At 72.3% G+C, this 23,407-nt stretch overlaps 5 protein-coding genes across 5 annotated transcripts in view; 2 read left to right on the forward strand and 3 right to left on the reverse strand.

Annotated features, from left to right (window-relative positions):
• AURANDRAFT_63090 (hypothetical protein) overlaps positions 1–344 on the reverse strand; it is a gene marked incomplete at both ends in the record, with an annotated part of 2,939 nt that extends 2,595 nt beyond the window's left edge. The window contains one exon of the mRNA XM_009037603.1: positions 93–344. Coding sequence (XP_009035851.1) covers positions 93–344 — 252 coding nt within the window. The remainder of the gene's footprint in view (positions 1–92) is intronic.
• Positions 345–575: 231 nt separating this feature from the next.
• AURANDRAFT_24012 (hypothetical protein) lies at positions 576–2,333 on the forward strand (the record flags this gene model as incomplete). The annotated part of the gene is made up of 1 exon (XM_009037289.1): positions 576–2,333. A coding segment is annotated over one exon (1,758 nt), but the record flags the coding sequence as incomplete, so codon positions are not given.
• A 14,471-nt stretch (positions 2,334–16,804) lies between these two features.
• Positions 16,805–17,725, reverse strand: AURANDRAFT_24172 (hypothetical protein; the record flags this gene model as incomplete). The annotated part of the gene is made up of 1 exon (XM_009037602.1): positions 16,805–17,725. The coding sequence occupies one exon, from the start codon at positions 17,723–17,725 to the stop codon at positions 16,805–16,807; it is 921 nt and encodes a 306-aa protein (XP_009035850.1).
• Positions 17,726–19,922: 2,197 nt separating this feature from the next.
• Positions 19,923–20,285, forward strand: AURANDRAFT_8791 (hypothetical protein; the record flags this gene model as incomplete). Its single annotated transcript, XM_009037163.1, has 1 exon — positions 19,923–20,285. A coding segment is annotated over one exon (363 nt), but the record flags the coding sequence as incomplete, so codon positions are not given.
• Positions 20,286–21,250: 965 nt separating this feature from the next.
• AURANDRAFT_24398 (hypothetical protein) lies at positions 21,251–22,215 on the reverse strand (the record flags this gene model as incomplete). Its single annotated transcript, XM_009037601.1, has 3 exons — positions 21,251–21,516; positions 21,587–22,003; positions 22,056–22,215. Coding segments are annotated over 3 exons (843 nt in total), but the record flags the coding sequence as incomplete, so codon positions are not given.
• Between the last annotated feature and the right edge of the window lie 1,192 nt (positions 22,216–23,407).

The raw sequence follows: 23,407 nt of genomic DNA on the forward strand, positions 1-23,407 counted from the left end.
GGCGCGGGCGCGGGCGGCGGCGCGCCGCTGGCCGCCGGCTCCGGCGCCGCGGGCGCGGGCGGCGGCGCCAGCGGCGCGCCGCGCTCGTCGACGGCGACGGCCATAAGGAGCTCGCCCTCGAGGGCCGACGCCGCCAGCGTCGGCTTGAGCGCCTCGCCGTCGTCGCGGTGGAGCCGGAAGCGCGGCGGATCGGCGTCGTCGTCGGCCTCGCTCGCGCGCGCGCGGAAGCGCCCGTAGCGCGCCGCCAGGTCCTCGACGGTGGCGTCGGCCTTGATCTGCATGCGGCAGGCCTTGCCGGACCCGTCGGCGATCGTCACCGTGATCTTTTTCGAAGAGGAGGCCATCGCGCGAAGTCGACTGAGTTAGCGCGGTACCATAAGCCTAAATTACAAACTTCACATATCCTCAATTGCATCGACAGCGCTACCCGTCGGGCTGGGCGGGCGCGCTGGCTGTTGGGTGAAGCGCGCGACAGCTCCCGGAGGTCGTCGTCGCCGTCGCGGTCGTCGTCGCCCACGGGGAAGAGCAGCCCCGCCCCCGCCGCCGTGCGACCGGCTCGAACGCCTCCATAGAAAGCGCCGCGGCGCGGCCGCTCGAGCGACACCATGGCGGACAAGTCGCAGAGCGAGTTCGCGCAGCTCCAGCGGGAGTACCGCCACATGGAACTCAATCGGAAATCCTACGCCGATGAGTCCTACAGCGTGCTGCGGAAGCAGCAGGCGACCATCGCGAAGCTGCGCAAGGACAACGAGGCCCTGAAGCAGGAGCTCGGCATGGAGACGCGGCACTCGACGCTGAAGCCGAACGAGTCGACGGAGAAGAACGCGCGGCTCCAGGAGGAGAGCGAGAAGTTCGCCCGCCTCATGTCCGACGAGCAGAAGCGCATCGAGTACCTCGACGAGCAGATCTCCACGATCAAGATGCGCACGATCCAGCAGCGGAAGACGATGGGCGGCGTCAACGCCGCGCGCGAGAACCAGGCCATGGTCCAGAAGCAGATCAAGATCTTAGAGAACCGCCTCGACCAGGCGCTCGTCAAGTTCAACCAGGCGCTCGCGAAGAACAAGGCGCTCCGCGAGGCCATCGACGACCTCCGGCGCGAGCGCGTCGTCTTCGACAACATCTACCGCAAGCTCGAGCGCGAGCTCCACGAGAAGAAGAAGCAGATGGCCAACGTCATCGAGATCAGCAACAACGCCTACGAGCACCGCGACAACTACCAGCTCGAGATCGCGGCCATCGAGCAGGCGAACCGCAAGGAGCAGGACGACTTCGAGGCGCAGATGGTCGAGCTCGGCCGCGTGCTCGAGAACGAGCTCCAGGTGCCGCCGCCCACGCTCCTCGGCAACGGCGCGCCGGGCACGGCCAAGTCCAACGGCGGGACCGCGGGCGGCGACCCGGCCGCGGCGGACGGCCGCGGGCCCGGCGGCAAGAAGTCGAAACCGAAGGGCGGCGGCGGCGTCTCCAAGGAGAAGCTCGAGCTCCAGGTCGGCGAGGAGCGCGTCCAGAACTTCGAGGAGGCCTTCAACCGCATCAAGGCCGCCACGGGCATCTCCGCGATCGACGAGCTCGTCCGCATGTTCATCAAGAACGAGGACCAGAACTTCTCGCTCTTCAACTACGTCAACGAGCAGACCAACGAGATCGAGAAGCTCGAGGAGCAGGTCCAGGCGCTCCAGGACGAGCAGGCCAAGTACACGCAGGAGAGCGGCGACGACGTGAACCAGCACAAGCTCATCTTGTTGGACCTGGAGTCGAAGCTCGCGACGACGGAGGCGAACGCGTCCAAGTACGAGTCCAAGTGCGAGGAGTACCAGGCCGTCATCGACTCCCTCAAGAAGGCCATCGCGTCGGCCTTCACGAAGACCCAGTGCGAGCGCGCGTCCAGCGAGATCTTCGCCGACTCGTCCGTGACCGAGGCGAACATGCTGTCGTACCTCGCGATCATCGAGGAGCAGTGCAACACGATCATCAAGGACTACGTCGCCGTCAAGGCGCGGCAGCACAAGCAGACGAGCGCCGAGGCCGCCGACGTCGCCGGCGCCGCGCCGCCGCCGTCCGTGCTCGGCATGGGCCCGACGACGCCCATGGGCCAGGACCTCATCCACGTGAACCCGCCCAAGCTCGAGGACTACTCGTCCGAGGAGGAGGACGACGACGACGAGGGCGAGACGCGGCCGCTGACGCGCGACGAGCTCAAGGCCAAGACGCTGAACCGCATGTACCGCCGCGTCCAGAACCGCGGCGACCCCGCGCTCCGCGGCACGGGCAAGTACGGCGGCTCCGCGGGCGCGACGCGGAACTCGGCGAAGAAGGGCGGCGGCCTCAAGTAGGCGGCGTGGCGTAAATTGCGACATTCCGACTCTCAAGTTCAACGTGAGGGGAAACGTCGTTGGTTTCCCTGAACGAGCTGCCGATCGTGATGCTCTTGGCAGCCCTCGTGCTCGTGGCCGCGTCGACCGCGAGGGACGAGCCGACCTGTGCGGCGTCGAGCGCGTGCCTGGCGAACGCGGGGCGCTTCCGCGTGCCGTGCGCGCCGCTGGGCGAGGGCTGCGAGCGGCCGTGCGGCGCGTTCTTGTTCCACATGCGCGGCACGGGCGCGAAATCGATCAAGGGGCCCGGTCTCTCGGTCTTCAGCCACCTCTGGCCGAAGGCGAACTTCCGCATCGTCGAGGCCGAGACGCTCGCGCGCGCGTCGCCGTCGCTGCGGTCGCTGCGGGACCGCGGCGGCGTCGTCGTCACCATCCTCCGCCACCCCATCGATCGCATCCTCAGTCGCTACTGGTGAGCGCTTCGGTGGTCACAACGACGAAACACACTCTTTTCGCAGGTACGAGGGCCGCGCGGGCATCAAGCCGGGCCGGACTCCGCCCGTCGAGTTCGACGCCTGGGTCGCGGAGCACGGCGCGGGCTCGAAGGGCCACAGCGCCACGCGGCTCTGGACGGTCCTGGAGAACTACTACGTGCGCTCCTTCGCGTCGGCGCCGCTGCGGCCGCTGGTGCCCGGGGACCTCGCGGACGCGCGGCGCGGGCTCGAGGGCCTCGTCGTGCTCGTCACCGAGTACCTCGAGTCGCCCGCGTCCGTCGCGTACGCCGCGGCGCGGCTCTGCTTCCGCGCCGACGGCGGCCGGGCGCCCGTCTTCCCCGACGCCGAGGGCGCGAACCGGACCGTGCCCGACTTCGCGAGGAAGTCGCCCTTCGGCGGCGGCGGCTCCGCGGCGCGGCCCCCGGGCTGGGCGCCGGCGCCGGCCGCGCTCGAGCGCCTCTTCGCGGCGAACGCGCTGGACCTCGACCTCTTCGACGGCGTCGCCGCGGACTTCCGCGCGCGCGCGCCGGGCGCGTACCCGGCGCTCGCGCCGCGCGACGCGGCGACCTATCGCGCGGCGTTACGACGACGAACTTATGTACAGGGGCCTCGGCACTCGCGCTACGCGAGCTTGAAGTCCGGCCCGCGCTTGCGCCTCCGGAGCGCCGTCGACGCGACGCGGATGCCGAACTGCGTCGAGCGGAGGACCTGGTAGCCGAGGAACGTCTTCCAGATCGCGGCGAGCGGCGCGGCGGTCGCCGCGAGGTGGAAGAAGGCGCCGACGACGAGGGCGGCGTCGACGGCGTAGAGGCTGCCGAGGGTGACGTCGTCCTGGGTGCCGAGCATCGTGCCCTCCATGGCCGACGAGAAGCCGTGGAACAGGAGGCAGAGGCCGAGGTACGGCGCCGTCGCCCTCAGGTGCGCCGCGACGACGGCGTCGCCGCAGAAGAGGCCCGGGAACGACGACGGCAGGCCCGTCGCCGCCAGCGCGTCGACGCCGCCGAGGAAGAGCGCCGCGAGCAGCGCGCCCTTGACGACGCGGCGGCTCGCCGCGCCGAGCGACCGGCTCCCGGCGCGCGTCTCGCCGCGCGTCGCGTCCGCGACCATGGACCGCGGCAGGAAGGTCTGGACCGTCTGCGACAGGGCGTCGCCGATGGGCGCGAACACGAAGTAGAGGCCCACGAGGATCTGGTGCGCCGCGAGCTCCGCGAGCTGCCCGCGGCCCGTCGCCGCGGCCGCCGCCGCGTAGGACAGCCCCAGCAACACGGACGTCTTCGAGCTCAGGGCCGCGAGCACGGGCAGGCCCCGCGCCGCGAGCCGCCGGAGCGGCGCGCCCGCGGCCGCGCGCCAGCTCCTCGCCGCGCCCGGCAGCCAGCGCCCGACGACGGCGGACCGCGCCATCTCCGCGAACGCGACGCACTGGGCGACGGACGTCGCCGCCGCGGCGCCCACGAGGCCGTAGCGGGGCACGAGCAGGGCGTCGCCCGCGAGGTTCGCGCAGGCGCTGTAGGCCGCCGCGCGGAGCGGCGCGCGGACGTTCCGCCGCGCGAGCGACGTCGACTGGAGCACCATCAACAGCAGGCCCGGCACGAAGGACAGGCCCCGGGCCTGCACGTAGCCGAGCGCCTCGGGGAAGAAGGGGTTCTGCCGCGGCAGGAAGAGGCCCAGCGCGCCCGCGCCGGGACCCGCGAACGCTGCGAGCGTCAGGCTCGCGCCGACGACGACGGCCGCGGCCATCGCCGCGGCCGACGCCGTGCGCGCCGCGGCCTCGTCGCTCGTGGCCATGGCGCGGGACACGGCGCCCGTCGTGACGATGCCGAGGCACGTGCAGAGGAACGCCGCGTTGTCGCATAACGCGCACGCGGGCCCGAGGACCGCCAGCTCGGACGTCGCGCGGAGCGCGCCGACGGACGCCGTGTCCACGAGGGACAGGAGCGGCGACGAGAGCCAGACCAGGAGGAGCGGCAGCGTGAAGGCGCTGAGCTCGGAGACCATGGAGGGGCCCTCGCCCTCCTTGACGTCCGCGACGCGGCGCCGGTCGACCGTCTTCGCCGGCGCCTCGTCCTTTTGCTCGTCGGGGGCGTCGACGTTGAGGAAGTCCAAGATGTCGTCGTAGACCGCGGCCTCCTGGCTCTTCTGGAAGGCGAAGAGCGTCCAGTTGGCGTCGGAGGGCGCGCCGAAGGCCCCCCGTTTTCGCCGCTCCGCCTCGGTGGTGTGGACGGCCCGGCGGGCGGCGGCCTCCTGCTCGTCGTCGACGGGGGCGACGACGATTTCGGGGAGCGGGTCCACGGGCACGAGCACCGGGGGGGCGGGGAGGTCGCCGAGGAACTGCGCGACATCACTGACGTCGGGGTCCTTGTCGGTTCTGACCGTGCTGGGCCGCTTCGTCGCCAAAATTCGCGCGCTCTTCGGGGCGACGAAGGCGCGGGCTACGGTGAGCGCCGCGAGGGCCGCCAGGAGGCGGTTGAACCGCATCGCTGCGGGTCGCTGGTCGTCTGCCTTCGGCTTTGCACCGGCTGCGTGTGCTGTCCTGTCACCTTGAGGAAGGCGAAGCGGCTTGCGCCGCGGGGGTGAATAGCGGCAAAAATGCCCTCCAAGGTCCTGCAGCACCACCGATCCCGCCACCAGCGATGGGGCTGGCCTGATCGACGACACGACGGCGCTTCGCACACGCCAAAAGCCTCCTGGTGCCACGGACTGCGTCGCCGCGCTCTCGACGGGCGGCCGAGGCATGGTGCGGTGGTTGGCCGGGGTCCAGGGCGGGCAGATCTGAGCCAACGCTTGCACGATCTACGACGCCGCTTCGTCGTGACACCAGTATTTATCGCAGGAGCAAAGGCATTTGCAGCACCATGGGAGTCGCGACGGCGCCAGCGCGCAGCCCTAAGACCCCGCGCTCCCTCAAGAAAGCCGTGACCGTCGACGTCGACGCGCTCATCACCTCGATCAAAAAGTCCTGCCGCGTCACGCCTGGATCCGCCCGTTTGCCCCTGCTCCTGGACGAGAAGAAGCGGGTCGAGATTGAACGGGACTTGCTCCTCCACGGCTACCACCTGATTTTGCGCTACGGCGTCGCCAGCGCTCTGCTCACCAGGGAGAACAGCGCGGGACTCCGCTGCCGGCTCTCGGGGCGGGCGGTCCGCTTCGTCTGCCGGGGCTACGACAGCGAGGGCGGCTCGCGGTCGCCGTCGCCGCGGTCGCGGCGGAGAAGCGACTCGCCGGGCCACATCGAGATCTAGCCGTTCGTTCGTTCGCGCGCCGTCGCGGCATTTTAAATCAATCGCGTCAGCCTTCTAGAGTACGCAGCGAGCCTCTACAGCGAGCCTAGACTACAGACGCAGTTCCTTACGTCTGCGGCGTCGCGGCTGCGTCGACGAGCGGCCGGAGCCGCCCCGCCGACGCCGGCCGCCCGCGGTCTCGTCCCGCGCCGAATCGCGAGGGCGTCGCGATCCGGCGCGGCTACGTCGGCGTCCGGTGCCGTGGTGGTGGCGACCGGCGCGTCATCAAGTGAGACCGGCGGGCGGCGGGCGTGTCGGCCGGGGCGGCCGCGGCCGTCCGCCGGCGCGCGCGCGCGCGCGGCTCCGCGGCTTAGAGCTCGGACTTGGCGAGGGCGTCGATGTGCGTGAGCATGTTCTCGACGCACGAGCTCTCGGGGAAGTCGTCGCCGGCGGGGTCGTCGGGCTTCTCCGAGACCTCGACGGCCTTGACGACGCCGTCGACGACGTAGGCCGCGAAGCGCTTCGACCGCATCAGCAGGCCCTTGCCCGACGGCCCCGGGTGGTCCAGGAGCACGCCGAGGGCCTTCGTGAGCTTCCCCGCCGGGTCGCCGTAGAAGGTGAGGAGCGAGTCGTCGGCCCCCTGGTCCTTGGACCACGCGGTCATGACCGCGCCGTCGTTGACGCAGAAGACCATGACCTCGTCGATCCCCCGGTCCTTGAGCGCGCCCTGCGCTGCGAGGTACCCGGGGATCTGGACGCTGGATCACGTCGGCGTGAAGGCGCCGGGCAGGCCCATGAGGATGACCTTCTTGCCCGCGACGTGCGCGGCGAGGTCGACCTTGGACGGCGGGAAGCCGAGGTCGAGCTCGACGGACGGCACCTTGTCGCCCGCGGCCACCTGCTTGGCGGCCATGAACGGCAGGGCGCTCGCCGCGCCCAGCGCGAGGAGGAGGATGGTTTGGCGCATCGTCGCCTACGACGGTGTTTGTGCCGGTCGGATCTGTATCGCGGGAGGATCGGTCGACGGTTTGCGATTCCGACGACTTCTCGGCGGGTTCGCGGCTGTCTCCGATGGACGAGGCGGTCACGGCGCGTCTCGCGGACGCGGCATTCGCACCTTTGTGAGATTTCTACGCGCACACTGCGCAGCTCGCTGCGAGTTCTCAGCAGCACTGGCTGAGCAGCGGCGACAAGCAAACCCAATGCACAACAAGCGCGTGCACCGGATGTTGACGCCAACGACAAAGCTGCCCCCCGACTCTATCTACCGGCATGCCGAGTCGATAAGACGATGGGGGAGGAGACCGACGCGTCGGCGACGAGCCTGAGCCTGCTCGACGACTGCCTGACGGGCCTCTACACGTCCCACGTGTCGTCGCGCGCGTCGCGGCGCGAGCGGCGCGCGTCGTCTCGCGGGAGCAGCCGGGCGGCGGCGGCGGCGCCCCTGCCCGCGGCGGCCGGCGCGGCGCCGGACCTCGGCGGATCGCGGTCGAGCCCGCTCTTCCCCGAGCCGCGGCCGGCGGCGCCGGAGGAGCCGCGCGGCCCCGGGAGGCCCGCCGCGGAGCCCGAGCCGGCCGGGGCTCGGGCTCCGCCGGCCAAGGCTCGCGCGCCGCCCGCGGAGCCGAACCTCGTCGAGCCCGTCGGGACGGGCGGCGACGCGAGACCGCCCAAGGCCGCCGATGCGGAGCGGCGGCGGCTCGCGTCCTTCCGCGCGAAGCACAACATCCCCGCGCCGGAGCCGCGGCGGCCCCGGAAGACGCCGCCTCCGACGACGCTGCCCGGCCTCGCGCGCGAGACGCCCCGGCCGCCCCAGCCCGTCGCCAGCGCGACCGCGGCGCGCAGGGTCCTCGACGACGACCGCGCGCGCGCGCCGCGCGTGTCCTTCGCGGAGCCCGAGGAGCCCGCGCGGAGCGGCCTCTTCGAGCAGGACCGCGACGGCCGCTCCGCCGCGGCCGCGGCCGACGAGGCCCCCGCCGTCGAGCTCCGGGACTGGAAGCAGAGCCGGCCGAAGCCCGCGCCGAAGCCAAACGGCCCGCCCAAGGCCGCGGACCCGCTGTCGGCCAAGGTCGCGGACATCGAGACGAAGTTCGAGATCGCCGTCGCCGACTGGCAGCGCGACAACGCGGCCGCGACGCCGGCCATGCGCGAGCGCTTCGCGGACCACCTCACGGACCGCTTCCTCTGCGCCCAGCTCGACCCCCTGCCGTCGAGCGACACGGTCCGGGGCGTGCGGCGCCGCGTCGCCGCGAAGATCGAGCTCGTGAGCTCGGGCATCAAGCCGCCGCCGCCCAAGGGCCCCGCCAAGGACTGGGTCTGCGCCGCCTGCTCCAAGGCGAACCCGCCCGACGCGCGCGTCTGCGGCGTGTGCCGCAAGCGCGCGCCGTCGGGCGACGAGCCCGCGCCGGAGCCGCTCGTCAAGTCCGTCGCGAAGATGAAGCGCCACACGGACGCGAAGGCCTCGGAGATCCAGGGCCTCACCGACGACATCCAGGGGTTCCTCCAGGACCTCAAGAGTAAGAACGCGGGGCTGTAGCCCCTAGAATGTTTTCACAGGACGCCTGGTTGAAGTATAACTTGCACTCTGTTGCACTGCAGAAGCCTATGGCAGCGCGCATCGCGCAGCGCATGCGCGCGGCGCTCGCGAGGCGCGAAAGCGCGGGCACGCTCCGCACGACGACGTTCGCCGACGCGCCCTTGATCGACTTCGCGTCCAACGACTACCTGGGCATCGCGCGCGACGCCGCCGTCGCCGAGGCGCACCTCCTGGAGGAGCTCCGGAGGCACGCGACGGAGCCGCGCGTCAACGGGTCGACGGGGAGCCGCCTGCTCAGCGGCGCCTGCGGCGCCCACGACGACTTCGAGGCCTGGCTCGCGACGTTCCACGGCCGCGAGGGCGCGCTGCTCTTCGGGTCCGGCTACGCCGCGAACGCGGCCGCGTTGGCGACGCTGCCGCAGCCGGGGGACCTCGTGCTCTTCGACGAGCTGTCGCACAACAGCTCGCGCTTCGGCCTGGCCCAGGGCCGCCAGGCGGCGAGCGCGGCCTTCGCCCACAACGACGCGGCCGCGGCGGCGCGCGCGCTCGCGGAGTTCCGCGAAAACGCGGGCCCCGGGCCGTCGGCGCTCGTCGCCGTCGAGGCCGTCTACTCCATGGACGGCGACGAGGCGCCCCTCGCGGCCCTGGCGGACGCCTGCCTCGCCGACGGCAACGCGTGCCTGGTCGTGGACGAGGCGCACGCGACGGGCCTGCTGGGCCCCGAAGGCCGGGGCGCGTGCGCGGCGCTCGACGCCGGTTTGCGGGCGGCGGTGCTGGCCCAGGTCCACACCTTCGGCAAGGCCGTGGGCTGCCACGGCGCGGCGGTGCTGGGCGACGCGGCGACGCGCGAGTACCTCGCGAACTACGCGCAGCCCTTCATCTATGCGACCGCGCCGCCGCCGGGTGCGTCGCGCCTCGCGCGGCGCTGCTACGGCGCCTTCCTGGGCCCCGCCGGCGACGCGCGGCGCGCCGCCGTGGCGAGGCTCGTGGACCTCTTCAAGCGCGAGCTCGGGACCCGCGCGGCGCGGCTCGTGCCGTCGGCGACGCCGATCCAGGCGCTGCTCGTGCCCGGCGCGCGCCGCGTCCAGGACGCCGCGGCCGCCATCCGCGACCGGGGCTTCGACGTGCGCCCCATCCGCGCGCCGACGGTCCCGGCGGGCGCCGAGCGGCTCCGCGTGATTTTGCACGCGCACAACACGGACGCCGAGGTCCGCGGCCTCGCGGCCGCGATCCGGGACGCCGTCGACGGCGAGGACCGGTTACGCGCCGCTTAGGTGTGCCTCGGTCGCTTCGGGGGGTGCCGGAGCCACGCGGCCAGCCCGGTGGCCTTCCGCTCGACGCGGCCCTCGCCGTTGGGCACGAAGCCCGCGACGATCTCCTGGAAGCGCGCGTTGTGGAAGGGCCGCTGGTGGCGGTAGTCGCGCGCGTTCGCGATGGCGGACCGCGCGTAGGCGCCGGCGTCCTTCGCGTCCCAGGACCGGTAGAGCACCGCGTAGGCCACGCAGATGGCCGCGGACCGGTTCTGGCCGAAGGCGCAGTGCACGAGGCTCCGCGCGCCGTCGCGGAGCGCCGCGTCGAGCGCCCGGGCGCCCTCGACGATGTTCCGCCGCGCGACGACGACGTCGCCGTCCTTCTCCGCGCCGACCTTGTCCGGGAAGAGGAATTTCGCGTTCGAGAGGTTCGTCGGTTCGAAGGTATCGACGTCGACGGGCTCGACGGTGCTGAGCACGAAGTCGAAGGGCCGGCCCGCGGCTCTCGCGTGGGACGCCGCGACCTCGTTGCCGACGTAGAGCAGCTCGTGGAACCGCGGCAGCGCCGCGCAGCCCGGCCGGTCGCGGTTGCCGCTCGGCAGCGACTCCCAGGGCGTAGTACTGCGCGGGCGACGAGGCGGCGGCGCGGCGGGCGCGGGTGGTGCTGGCGGCGGCGGCGCGGCTGGTGGTGGCGGCGCGGCTGCTGGTGCGGCTGTTGGCGCCGGCGCCGGCGCGCTGGCTGGCGCGGCGGATGCTGGTGCTGGCGAGGCAACTGGTGCGGCGCTGGCGCGCTGCGTCGAGCAAATGGCGCAGCTGAGGAACTCCGCCTCCGCACCATCATGCACGAAGGTGCAGGCTTCGCACGTCCAGGTCATATTGATTTCAGTCCATCACGAGTCCGCCCGGCCTTTCAGTCCATCACGAGTCCGCCCGGGCCTCGTCCATGCTTAATGCTCTCCTGAGAGCTAGGTCATTGTTGACGTCGTCGTGAAGTTTTCTTGTATTTGCCGCGAGCCGTGCGGGCAGCCCGCGGTGGTTGTGGCTTTTCGTACGCGGCTGGTTTGTGGAAGCCAGCCAGCCATGGGCGACCCGCCCCCCGAGGAGGCGGGCGGCGACGGCGAGGACCAGGTCGTCTTCGAGCTCATGGACAGCGCGCCCGTGGTCCTCCTGGCGCCGCAGAGCCCGCAGCCCATCATCGAGCACCATCCCGCGAGCAACGACGGCTGCTTCGCGACGCGGCGGAACGCGGCCGTGGAGCGCATGACGCGGGAGGCGGAGCGCATGAGCACGACGGCGCGGTCGACGGTGCAGGCCGTGCGCGAGGCCTTCAAGGAGCACGTCGCGGCCGCGCGGTTCCGGAGCGGGGGCAAGCACCGGCGGTCCGTGTCGCTGGAGAAGGTCGACGACCGGGGGGGCGGCCTGAGCGACGGCGCGTCGCGGAGCGCGCGGCAGTTCGACCAGCGCGAGTACCAGAAGATGGCGCGGCTCGAGCGGCTCGAGTCCGCGCGCGACGCGTTGGCGCTCGCGCGCCTCGTCCGCAAGGGCCTCGCGCGGACGGGCGCGCCCGACGGCGGGCCGGCGGAGCCCCTGAGGAAGCGCGGCGGCACGCGCATCTTCCGGCGCCAGCGGGGCAACCGGGACCGCGCGCGCCTCGAGGTCGCGGCGTTCGTGTTCGACTGCTGCGCGACCGCCGACAGCGACGACGACGGCGCGGCGTCCGCGGGGGCCGCGCGGCGCTACACGGCGCGGCGCCTGCGGCGCGACGGGGCCAAGGAGGTGCTGGCGGCGATTTTAGCCAACGAGGCCTTCGAGTGGAGCGACCACCTGTGTGGAAATCAACCACTGGAACGCCCTGTCCAGCAAAAACTTCAAACCTCTCTAGCTCGATCAAATCGAAGTCGATTCGGCTGATTTTTGGACGAATCGATTGCTCGCGTCGAGTTCTCGAAGCACAGACGAAGAGCTCGTGTCGAAACTGTCGCATACGCGAAAATTGAAGTCGGGTTGAAGATTTGATTTCCACACAGGCGACCACGAGGCGGAGAAGCGGAGCGGCCTGTACGACTCGGACGACAGCGGCGACGAGGACCTGCGGCCCCCGGGGTCGCGGGACGCGAGTCTGGACGTGTTCGACGGTGGGTCGCAGGAGGACCCGGAGGACGACCCCTACGAGTCGGCCGTCGACCGCGCGAGCCCCGGGCCCGCGTCGCGGTCTTTGGACGACGGCGGCGACGCCGTCCGGCCCGCGGAGGCGTCGCTCGACTTCGCGCAGACGCTGCGCTGGCTCCAGGACGGTTTTGTCGACGACGAGCGCGACGCGTCGGCCCCGGCGCCCCTGCTGCGCACGGAGAACGTGCGCTGCCGGGGCCGCGCGTTCAGCGCCGGCGAGCTCGACGGCGACGACGAGTCCGTGTCCGACTACGACGAGGTCGACTTCGACGAGGACGCGTCGAGCGGCGACCCCATGTCGCCCGTGGAGTTCGAGCCGGCGCCCGTGCGCGTGCGCGTGCGGCGGTCCAAGTCCGCGGGGCGCCGCGACTACGTCCGTTGCTGGGCGGAGCTCGGCGGCGACGCGCGGACGCTCAAGTTCGTGTTGGAGTCGCGGCCCTTCTGCCTCGAGGAGTACGAGCTCGGTCTGGTGGACGTCACCGTGGATTTGCGGCGCCGGGAGCTGGCCCTCTGCCCGCGGGGCGTCGGCGAAATTTTAGGCGACGGCGAACCGAACGGCGTCACGCACGTGCTCCAGCCCGTGGGCGCGCGCGACGCGCTCAGGGGCGACCACCCGGGCGCGCGCCTCATCTTCGACTCGGAGGCGGAGCTGGCCCGGTGGTGGCGGGCCATCGCCGACGCCGCGGACGCGAATTTACGGCGGTGCCGCCCGGCCGTCGACGCGGCGGCCGGCGGCGACGGCCCGCAGGCCGTCGAGGCGTCGCAGGCCGTCGACGCCGAGGGCCGCCCGCCGCGCAACGCGGCGCCCATCATGGAGCGGCTCGGCGTCGTCGACGCGCTCACGTCGGCCGTCGTGCGGCCGCCGCGGTGGCGCGCGCCGACGCGCGCGCTCGGGCCGCGCGTCTTCGACGCGCTCGTCTACGAGCGGAGCCGCGACGGCCGCTTCCGGGCGTCGTCCAAGGCCTGGTGCCGCGTCGATTTTACGGTCGAGTCGCGCACGGGCCCGCTCCAGTGCGCGGTCTGGTCGCTCGCGGCGAAGACGGCGACGCGGCGCGGGCCCGTCGCGCCCGACGGCGGGCGGGAGGAGGCCAAGGCGGATTTGTTCGGGGCGGCGGTGGCGCCCCACGACTGCTGCGTCATCTACTGCCACGGGAATTCGTCGTGCCGCGCGGAGGTGCTCCAGTCGCTGCGGTCCTGCGCGATTTTAGGAGTGCGGGTGTTGGCCATGGACTGCGGCGGCAGCGGCGCCTCCGGCGGCGACCACGTGAGCCTGGGGCTGCGGGAGGCGAAGGACGTCGCCTTCGTCGCGCGCCACGCGCGGCGCCACCTCGGCGCGAAGCGCGTCGCGCTCTGGGGGCGGAGCATGGGCTCCGTGGCCGCCGTGCTCGCGGCGGGCGAGCGCGAGCCCGACATCTCTTGTGTGGTTGCGGATTCCATCTACGAATCGCTCGTGAGCCTCTGCTCCGAGCTCGTCGCGCGCGCGACGCGGAGCGCGCTGGGCCTCTCGACGGATAAGGACGCGGAGGAGGCCGCGGCCAAGTCCATCATCGACGACATCGGCGTCGGCGACCCGTCGAAGCGGTCCGAGGAGTCCGTCGACGACAGCGACGAGCTCTCGGCGAGCGAGTGCGACGAGGCCGCGAGCGACGAGAGCTTCGACGTCGACGAGGACGCGCGCGCGCCCGCCGCGTGGCGGGCCGAGGTCAAGAAGGTGTCGGACGACGCGGCGAACGCGACGCCCGTGTCGAAGCGCGTCGCGGACCTCGGGTCGCCCAAGAGCCTCCAGGGCCTCGCGCAGCCGCCGAAGCGCAAGGGCTCGCGCGAGGGTCCGGGCATGGCCGCGCGGCGGCCCGCGGACATCGCGGTGGACAAGCCCAAGGCCCGCAAGAGCCGCCTCTTCTCGCCGTCCGAGTGGCTCGCGACGGCCGCGAGCTCGGCCATCGAGGAGCCCCTGGCCCGCGCCGTCCGCGTCAAGGTCGCGCGGCGCGCGCGCTTCGACGTCCGCTGCGTCCGGACGTCGCGCGCGGCCGAGAGCCTGGGCTACCGCGGCGTGTCGCTGCTGTGCCTGAGCGCCGCGGAGGACAAGGTGACGCCGTCGAGCCACGCGCGCACGCTCCTCGCGCGCCACGCGGCGGGCCGCGACGCGCGCCGCGACGACGACGCCAAGGGCGACCGGCGGCGGCGCGACGACCGGCCGCCGGCGACGGCGGCCATCGTCATGTGCGCGGGCGACCACAACGCGCCGCGCCCGCTCCACGCGCAGCTCAGCGTCCTCAAGTTCCTCGCGACGCACCTGCTCCGCTGGGACGAGGGCGCCGCGGACGCGCTCGCGCTCGCGCTGCGGCGGAACCACTCGGGCGCGGGGCTCCGCGCGCCGCCGTGGATCTTCAACCACAAGCGCCGGTCGCCGGCGAAGCCGCCGCGGCCGCCGCTCAAGCCGGCGAAGACGCCGCCCCGGGGCAAGCCGCCGCCGCCGCCGCCGCCGGCCAAGGACGCGCCCGCGCGCCTCGACCTCCCGCCGCCCGCGCCGCCGACGCCGACGACGCCCGTCGAGTACGGCGCCCACTCCGTCGACTTCGACATCCCGGACGAGGACCACGAGCGGCCCGCGTCGCCGTCGGACCCGCGGCGCCGGCCCATCGCCGCGGAGGAGGACGTCGTCCCGCCGAACACGTTCCGGGCGCTCGACGTGCCCGACTATTAAACACACACTTTTACACAAACTCCCGTTTCACGGGGATGGCGATCTCGTAGCCGCCGTCGTCGAACGGGTTGTCGCGGACGGCCTCGACCGTGGCGAGCTCGACGCCCTCGATGGCGTGGTGGACGCCCTGCCGCCGCGTGTCGTAGAGCGCCTTGGCGACGAAGCCGCCCGCCGCGAGCACCGCGACGGCGAGGAACGCGAGGGCGACGACGATGCCGGCGGAGGCGCGCTCCGCGTCCGTCTTCTTCTTCTTCGCGTGGGGCGCGGCCGTCGGCTCCGCGGTCGTCGGTCGCGAGGAGGGGGCTGGAGTGGGAGCGGACGACGGCCTCGCGGAAGGCGTGGCGGTCGTCGGCGCGCGGCTCGTCGACGGCGCGGCGCTCGGCGCGGCGGTCGTCGGCCGCGGCGTGGGGCGGAAGGTCAGCGTGGGCGCGGCCGTTGGAGCCGCGGTCGTGGGAGCCGCCGTCGCCCACGACAGCGCGACGTCGACCCATTGCGACCCGCTGCTGAGGTGAAAGGTTTCACCGTTCGTGGCGTTGCCGAACCCGCGGATGTGTTCGTCGAGTAAGCTATCGTCGCTGTCGTACTTGTCCTTGTCGAAGCAATGCACGGCGATGGTCGCGTCCGCGGACACGCAACCCATGTGGAGGTCCTCGTTCCAGTTCGGGTGGTCGTCGTCGCTTTTGGTGCTGGTCGTTTTCTCATGAAGGCCAGCGGAGACTCGGCAGTAAGGATCACTGCGGCCGTCGCCCGGGACCTTGTCGCGGTCCTTGACGCTCGCGCAGCACACGAAGACGTTCAGGTCGACCTCGCCGTCGTCGCAGCTTTGGACGAGTGCGACGGCGGCGAGGATGAGCGCGCGCAGCATCGCAAGCTATGAAGAATCGCTTTGGACGAGTGCGACGGCGGCGAGGATGAGCGCGCGCAGCATCGCAAGCTATGAAGAATCGGCTCCCATGCTCTATCTGCAACACCAGGGAAACTTGGGCGTCCAAAGAAGTTGAAGCTGGGTATGGGCTCGCCATGTCCGTAAAGGGCTGCCTTCTTTGCGCGTAAATTGTGACCTCGAGAGCGTCCATACATCGCAGTGATGCTCGACGACGCAGCCTGCGCGCTCGTCGACGCAGCGGGTGTGGAGTTGTGTCTTAAGTTCCATGGCTTGCAGCGCGGCAGGTGCCGCTTTGGCATCGAGTGTCATCGCAGCCACAAAGCGCCGTGCGATGCATCGCTCCCGATTCACCGCCAGCTCCTGGATGCCAAGGACGCCGCGGAGGCCGCGGAGCGAGCATCCACGGCCGAGCAGCAGCGCGCAATCGAAGCCTCGGCGGCCGCGAGGCCTTTGCCGCCGTGGCTGCACGCGGCGCGCGCGGAGCTCCGCTTCGACGCCCCGAGCGCGATCGGCATGGCCGCGGCGGCGCGCGCCTTCCTCGAGTGCGACAGCCTCGAGCGGCTCCACGAGGTCGCCGCGCTCGACGCGGCCCGGCCGCCCGCGTGCCCGACGCTGATCTCCGCCTACAAACGCGCCGGACGCGCCTTGCCGAAAAGCTGGAAAGCCGCCCTGCTCAAGCAGACGAAGACGTTGAAGCGGCTCAACGCGACGCCGGCGTACGCGGCGTTCCTCGACGCGTACCGCGCGTTCGTCAATGAGACGGTGGTCCCGCAGATCGGCGGCCCGGTCGTCTACCAGTGCCCGCCGACGCTCCGCGTCTCGATGCCCGGCTCCAAGTGCATCGACGTGCACACGGACGCCGACTACGCGCGCCACGAGTCGGCGGAGATCAACTACTGGGTGCCGCTGACCGACGTCGCCGCGTCGAACACGCTCTTCCTCGAGTCGCGTCCCGGCGAGGGCGACTACCGCCCCGTGGAGATGCGCCTCGGCACGGGCCTGCGATTCGACGGCCAGCGATGCCGCCACTTTACGAGGGCGGACGCGGCCGCGACGACGCGCGTGTCCTTCGACTTCCGCGTCGTGCCCGCGTCGCTGTGGCGCGGCGTCCACGGCGGAAAGATGGGGGATTATGGCGTCGAGCGAGGCGGCGTAACTTGAGCCCTCCTAGAGGGCCGCGCGACGTCCGCGGCTCCAAGATGGGCGACTACGGCGTCGCGGCGACTTAAGGAGCTTGCCTAGAGCGCCGCGCCGGCGACGGCGGCGAACATGAGCCCGACGGCGTGGGCGCCCGGGTCCGCGACGCCGTCCTGGACGTCCGCGGAGACGTAGGCGCTGCGGCCGTGCGTCGCGACGAGCTTCGCCGTGGACGCCGCGCCGTTTTGGGCGGCGGCCGCCGCCGCGTCGAGGGTGCCCGCCTTCTCGAAGACGTCCGCCGCGGGCAGGAGCGCGTCGCACATCGTGCGGCTGCCGACCTTGGCGCCGCCGCACTCCGAGATCGCGCCCGCGAAGGCGACGAACGCGCGCTTCCAGGCCGCGTCGGCGTCGGCGTCGCTCCAGTCCCCGGCGTGGGCCTTGACGGCGTCGCGCATGGACTTCTCCGCCGCCTTGAGGCCCAGGTTGTAGAGCGCGCCGGACGAGCCGCCCATCGAGTCCTCGACGGCTTTCGAGAGCGCCGCGAGGAACGCGCACGCGCCCCGGGGCGCGCCGCCCGCGCGGTCCAGGAGCGACACGGCGGCCTTGGCGCCCTGGGCGAGCGTGATGCCGCAGTCGCCGTCGCCGACCTTCTCGTCCATGGCCGTCAGCGACTCCTCGCCGTCGACGATCGCCTTCGTGGCGGCGCGGAGCGCGTTCGCGAGGCGCGCGTCGACGAGGTCGTTTTCGACGGCCGCCGGCGCCACGTCGTCGATGACACTCGCGTCCGGCGCCACCAACGGCGCCGGCGGCGCCGTGGGCTGCCAGTCGCCCGTGCGCATCGCGGGCGTCCAGCACGGCGCGTCGAGGCGCTCCAAGGTCTTCGCGTCGACGGCGAGCACGCTCAGGCTCACGCCGTGCATGTCGAGGGCCGTCATGAGGCCGCCGGAGAGGATGCGCTTCACGGTCTTGCCGCGCCGCTCGACGGCCCGCTTCGCCGCGGCGCCGAAGACCGCGAGCTCCATTGGGGTCGTCGCGCCCAGGTCGTTGATGATCAACGCGACGTCGTCGCCGGCAGGCAGCGCGTTGACGCAGGCCTCGGCGAGCTTGTCCGCGACGTCCGACGCCGCGAGCGTCGGCGACTTTTCGGCGCCGGGCTCGCCGTGGATGCCGAGGCCGAGCTCGATCTCGCCGGGCCCGAGGCGGCCCGACGCCGGGCGGCCGGGCAGCGTGCAGACCTCGTAGGCGACGCCCATGGTCTTGACGGCGCTCGCCGTCGCCCGCGCCGCCGCGGCGACGTCGGCCAGCGGCGCGCCCGCGGCGGCCGCCGCGCCCGCGACCTTGTGCACCGCGAGCGTCCCCGCGAGGCCCCGCGGCGACTCCGCGTTGCTCAGCGCGACGTCGTCGGCGACGTAGACCGTCTCCACGGGGATGCCGTAGCGCGACGTCGCCGTCGCGGCGGCGATGCCGAAGTTCAGGCGGTCGCCCGTGTAGTTCTTGACGATTAAAAGGCAGCCGCCCGCGGGCGACGCCGTCGCGACGATGGCCGCGAGCACGGCCTTGGCGCTCGGCGACGCGAAGACGTCGCCGCAGACCGCCGCCGTCAGCGCGCCCTCGCCGACGAAGCCCGCGTGCGCCGGCTCGTGGCCGCTGCCGCCGCCGGAGATGAGCGAGACCTTGCCCTTGCCCTTGACGGCGGTCGCGTGGTCCGCGCGGACGACGACGCGGCAGCCGGCGGCGAAGGCGGCGTCGTCGAGGCGCGTCAGCGACGGGTTCAGCGCGATGACGGCGTCGAGCAGCGACTCCGTGAGCTCGCCGCCGCTGTCCTTGTCGAGGATCTTCTTGACGACGGGCTCCTTCTCCTCCTCGGCGCAGAACATCATCTTCATGTCCTTTTTTTTTTCCTCGCCCTGGCTCGCGTAGTAGGCGTAGGCGCTGGCGACGACGATCGACGAGAGGATGAGGGCCGTGGCTCCGATGGACGAGAGCTCGATGGACGGGAGGCTCCGATGGACGAGAGGCTCCGATGGACGAGAGGCTCTGGCTTCTCGCGACGACGGCGGACGGAGAGCGGATGGGCTTGCCACAAAGTTGGCGATGCGTTCACCGAGACTACAACTAGCAGGCACGAGCGGCCCGACTGACGCGTCTTGCGTCTGGGCAACATTATGGACCGGCGAACGGGAATGTTAATGGCGGGCACGGCCGTCGTGACCATCGTCGTCTACAATGTCGTGCGCAGCTTGCTGTGGCCGAAAAAGAAACGCGAGGAGAGCGTCAACACGCTGGAGATCCGGCCGCCCTTCCCTCCCGAGATCATCCAGCTGCTGACGTCGAGCGTGCTGTGCTACCTGAGCACGCTATCAGATGGCGCGCCGCACTTGTCGCTCATGAACTTCACGTACTGCGCCAAGGACGAGAAGATCATCATGAGCACGCGACGAGACACCACCAAGTTCCGCGCGCTCTCCGAGAACAAGCGCGTCGCGGTGCTCATCCACGACTTCCCGTCGGAGCACCGCGAGCGCGCGGCGGCGGCGAGCGCCAAGGCCGCGGGCACGCCCCAGACCCACGCGCAGACATACTCCGTGACCCTCTACGGCAACGTGAAGGTCGAGAGCGGCGCCGACGCCGAGCGCTACCGCGCCGCGCACCTCAAGCGCAACGGGCCGAACCAGAAGCAGTTCATCGTCGGCGACAACATCGCCATCATCACGGTCCTCGTCGACCTCGCGAAGATCTGCAACCAGGCCGACCAGGTCCACGTCTGGACCTCGCAAAAGTCCATGTAACGGTGTTGTGTTTCCACTTTTCGTTTCGTATGCGGTGCTGTGTTTCCACTCGCGCACGTCGAGATTGCGCGCGCGCCTCCCGGACGCTGGGACGGCCGCTTCAGGGAGCTTCAACATCGATGTTGTCGTAAGTCTTGAAGTCGAGAAGAAGGCGATGGGCATGCTGTTGCAGCTATGCGCGCTCGTCGCGCTGCCCACGGCGGCACCCCTGTTGCAACCCACCGCTCGACGCGCGCCTCGACTCACCCGGCTGCGCGCCGTCGGCAACGAGGCGCTGTCGGCGAAGAGCTGGGAGGCCGTGGGCGCGTCGGCGGAGATGGTCGGCGCGGCGGTGGCCTGCGGCGCCGGCGACGGGCCGACGAAGATCCAGGCCATGTGCTACGCCGCCGTCGCGAACAACAAGGACTGCCTCATCGCGGACCAGACGGGCTCGGGCAAGACCCTCGCGTACCTGCTGCCCGTCGTCGAGAAGCTCCGCGCCGAGGAGAAAGAGAACAATGAACCGCGAAAAAACGCCGACGGCGCCTGCGCGCCGCGGGCCGTCGTGCTGGCGCCGACGGCGGAGCTCGCGGCGCAGGTCTTCGGCGTCGCGCGGGCCGTGAGCGCGTCCGGCGCGGCCGTGCGCGCGCGGTGCGCGACGTCCGAGGGCTTCGACGCGCGCGACGCGGCGAGAGCGTTGAAGCGCGGCGGCGGCGCCTGCGACATCCTGATCGCGACGCCGGGCCGCCTGGCGAAGCTCCTCGACATGGGCGCCGTGAGCCTCGCGCGCGCGGGCGACGTCGTCTTGGACGAGGTCGACGTGCTCGCCCTGGCGGACGACGGCGCGGCTCTAAAGCCCATCTTGAGCGCCGACGGCGTCGGCGCGGAGGCGCGCTTCGTCTTCGTCACGGCGACCTTACCGAAGCGCGTCGAGAAGCAGCTCCGCGACGAGTTCGAGGGTTTAGAAACCTTCAAGGGCCCCGGGTTGCACCGCGCGCCGCTCGGGCTGTCCGTCGCGCTCGTGGACTGCAGCGCGCCCCGCGAGCCGGCCCGGGCGGGGTCGTCGTCGGGCCGGCGGCGCCCGGCCGACGACGATTTGCTGGATTTGGACGCCATCTTCGAGGAGGACGTCGCCGAGGGCAAGCCCGCGCGGAAGCCGTCGCGCGACAAGAAGGGCCGGAACGGGCCCAAGGCCGCGCCGACGCGGCAGGAGGCCGCGGCGACGAAGAAGGTCGACGCCGTCTTCGAGCGCAAGAAGGCGGCCCTGCTGGAGTCGCTGACTCTAGGCCGCGCGCCCGTCGACGGCTCCGCGGCGACCGCGGGCCTGGGCGCGGCCGCGCGGTCGCTGGTCTTCTGCAACACGATCGAGTCGTGCCGCCGCGTCGAGAACGCGCTGAAGCGCGCGGACCGCCGGGGCCGGGACCGCAGCCTGCTGGCCTACCACAGCGCCCTGCCCGCCGACGCGCGGCGAAAGAACCTGGGGACCTTCGCGGCCGCGAGCTCCCGAAACCCGGCGGTCCTCGTGTGCACGGACCGCGCGAGTCGCGGCGTCGACTTCGACGAGCCCGTGGACCTCGTCGTGCTCTTCGACTGGCCCCGGGACCCCAACGAGTTCCTGCGCCGCGTCGGGCGCACGGCGCGCTGCGGCCGCAAGGGCCACGCGACGATCCTGGCCGCGGGCGCGTACCTGCCCCTGGCGCGCGAGGTCAAGGCCGCGTGCGACGACGGCCGGCCCGTGGACTCGGCCGGCGGGGACAGCGACGTGTTCTAACACCGCCCCTAGAGCGCCCCGGCGACCGTCGCTTTCGTGGCGATGCCGATGGGGCTGCCCATCTGGCTGCTCCGCGCGGACGGCGGCGTGGTGGGGGGCGTCTCCTTGGGAGGCGGCGGCGCGGCGTCCAAGCGCCGGAGCGCGTCGAGGAAGTGCGCCGACGTCGCCACGGCGCCGAAGAGCCCGCCCTCGAGACAGACGCTCTCGACGAAGGACCGCTTGAGCCGCGCGTCGACGCAGCCGCAGCAGTCCGACAGCAGGAGCGTCTCGTAGTCTGCGACGGGGTCGGATTTCTTCACATCTTCAGGCGAAATTTACGCGAAAAAACACTCCTGTCGCTCGACGCTGGAAGAGGCCGAGGTCGTTCGCGTGGCGCAGCGTCGAGTGGACGCAGCAGTCGAGCGTGTTGCCGACGACGACGAGGTGGCGCACGCCCGCACACCGCAGCAGGCGGTCCAGGTCCGTGCCGATGAAGGCGTCGTTCGCCGTCTTGTCGATCACGGGCTCGCCCTCGCGGGGCCGCGCGGCCTCGACGATCTCGCTGCCCGGCTCGCCGCGGACGAAGAGGCGCCCTAGGGGGCCCGCGGCACCCACGGTCACGCCCGCGCGCTTGAACTTGCGCCGCGCGTAGGCCGACAGATCCGCGAGGTCTGGCCGGTAGCCCTGGCGCGTGTGGAAGCAGCGGATCGACTTGGCGCGGCACGCGCGGAGCACCGCCTGGACCTTGGGCAGCGGCTCGCGGAGCGGCGCGACGTCGTAGCCTAGCGGAGGGTTCGTTTTCGGAGAGCAAGCGGAGAGACGCCGCGCGGCGACCCATGGCGCACATGTAGCCGCCCTCGTCGCAGAAGTCGCGCTGGAGGTCGATGACTAGGAGCGCCGTCGTCGCCGGGTCCAGCGCGTCGCCGCCGAGGGGGAACGCGAAGGGCCGCGCGGCGATCTTGTGCCGCGCCTCGACGAGGTCCGTCGGCCGCGGCGTCGTCGGCACCTGGGAGCGCGAGCGCGTCTCTCGCGAAACGAGTCGTCGGGCGCGGGTCCGCGCGGGGCTCGGGTCGACGCCCGCGCGGCGGCCGATCTTCTCGACCTCGTCGGCGCGCAGGCCGCGCGACAGGCGCTCGTCGCCGTCGGCGGCGCCGTAGAGCGCGCCGTCGGCGCACCGCGGCGCGTCTTTTTCGGCCGCGGAGCAATCCGCGAAGGCGTAGACGCGCGTGCCGTCCTCCCGCGACTCCGCGGGCGCCGCGGGCCGCCGCCCCGCCGCCGAGAGCGCCAGCACCGCCGGCAGCACGACGCTCGCCGCCTTGGGCGCGCCCGAGAGCCGCTTCACGGCCTTGCCGACGCCGGGCGACGTCCGCACGTCCGCGAGGTCGAAGCGGAGCGCGTCCGGCGCGACGCAGCACAGCCGCGGCAGCGCGAGCGTCGCCGCGAGGAGGGCGCGCTCGTCGACGACGTACACGCCAAAAACCGTCGCGTCGTCCTGGTCGCCGCTCGCGACGCAGACGCCGTCGTCGCCGTCGACGTAGAGCTTCGCGCCGCGCGCGACGGCCCAGCCGACGAAGATCCGCGTCACGGATTCGGCGTCGCCCGCGTAGTCGAGCCAGGCCTCGCGGTCCCGGCCGCAGACGGCCAGCAGCCGCCGGCCGCGCCAGCCCGCCGCCGGCGCGTAGGATTTCGCGACGCGCCGCTTGTCGAGGCCCGCGAGCCGCGCGGACGCCGGCGACGCGCCGCGCGCGCGCGGCGGCCGCCCGCCGCTGTCGGCCCGGGGCCGCGAGCGCTCGACGCCGACCTCGATGCAGAGCATGCCGTCCGCGGAGCTCAGGCCGCCGCCGATGACGGCGGGCTGCTCGCCGTGTTCGACGGCCCCGATGTCCCACGGCGAATCCCGCCAGGGCTCGTCGGACAGGAGCATCTCGGGGACGCGGGCGAAGGGCGCCGGCTCGTCGAAGCCGAACTCCACCGGCGCCTGGGCATGGTTCATTGCAGGAAGCCGGCTTTCGGGGCTGCCTTCGAGCACGGGAAGGCAGGCCAGCGGAGCCGCAATGATGCTCTGCCGCCGGCGCCGCATCGATCTGAGCCCGTCGTCGCGCCGCGCCCGCCGCCCGCTCCGCGCCGGTCCGGATCGGCGCGACCGCTCGTCGTCGGCGCCCGCCGGCCGGCGCGCCTCTGCGGGC

The sequence above is a fragment of the Aureococcus anophagefferens genome (assembly GCF_000186865.1).
Source record: "Aureococcus anophagefferens unplaced genomic scaffold AURANscaffold_6, whole genome shotgun sequence".
NCBI lineage: Eukaryota > Pelagophyceae > Pelagomonadales > Pelagomonadaceae > Aureococcus > Aureococcus anophagefferens.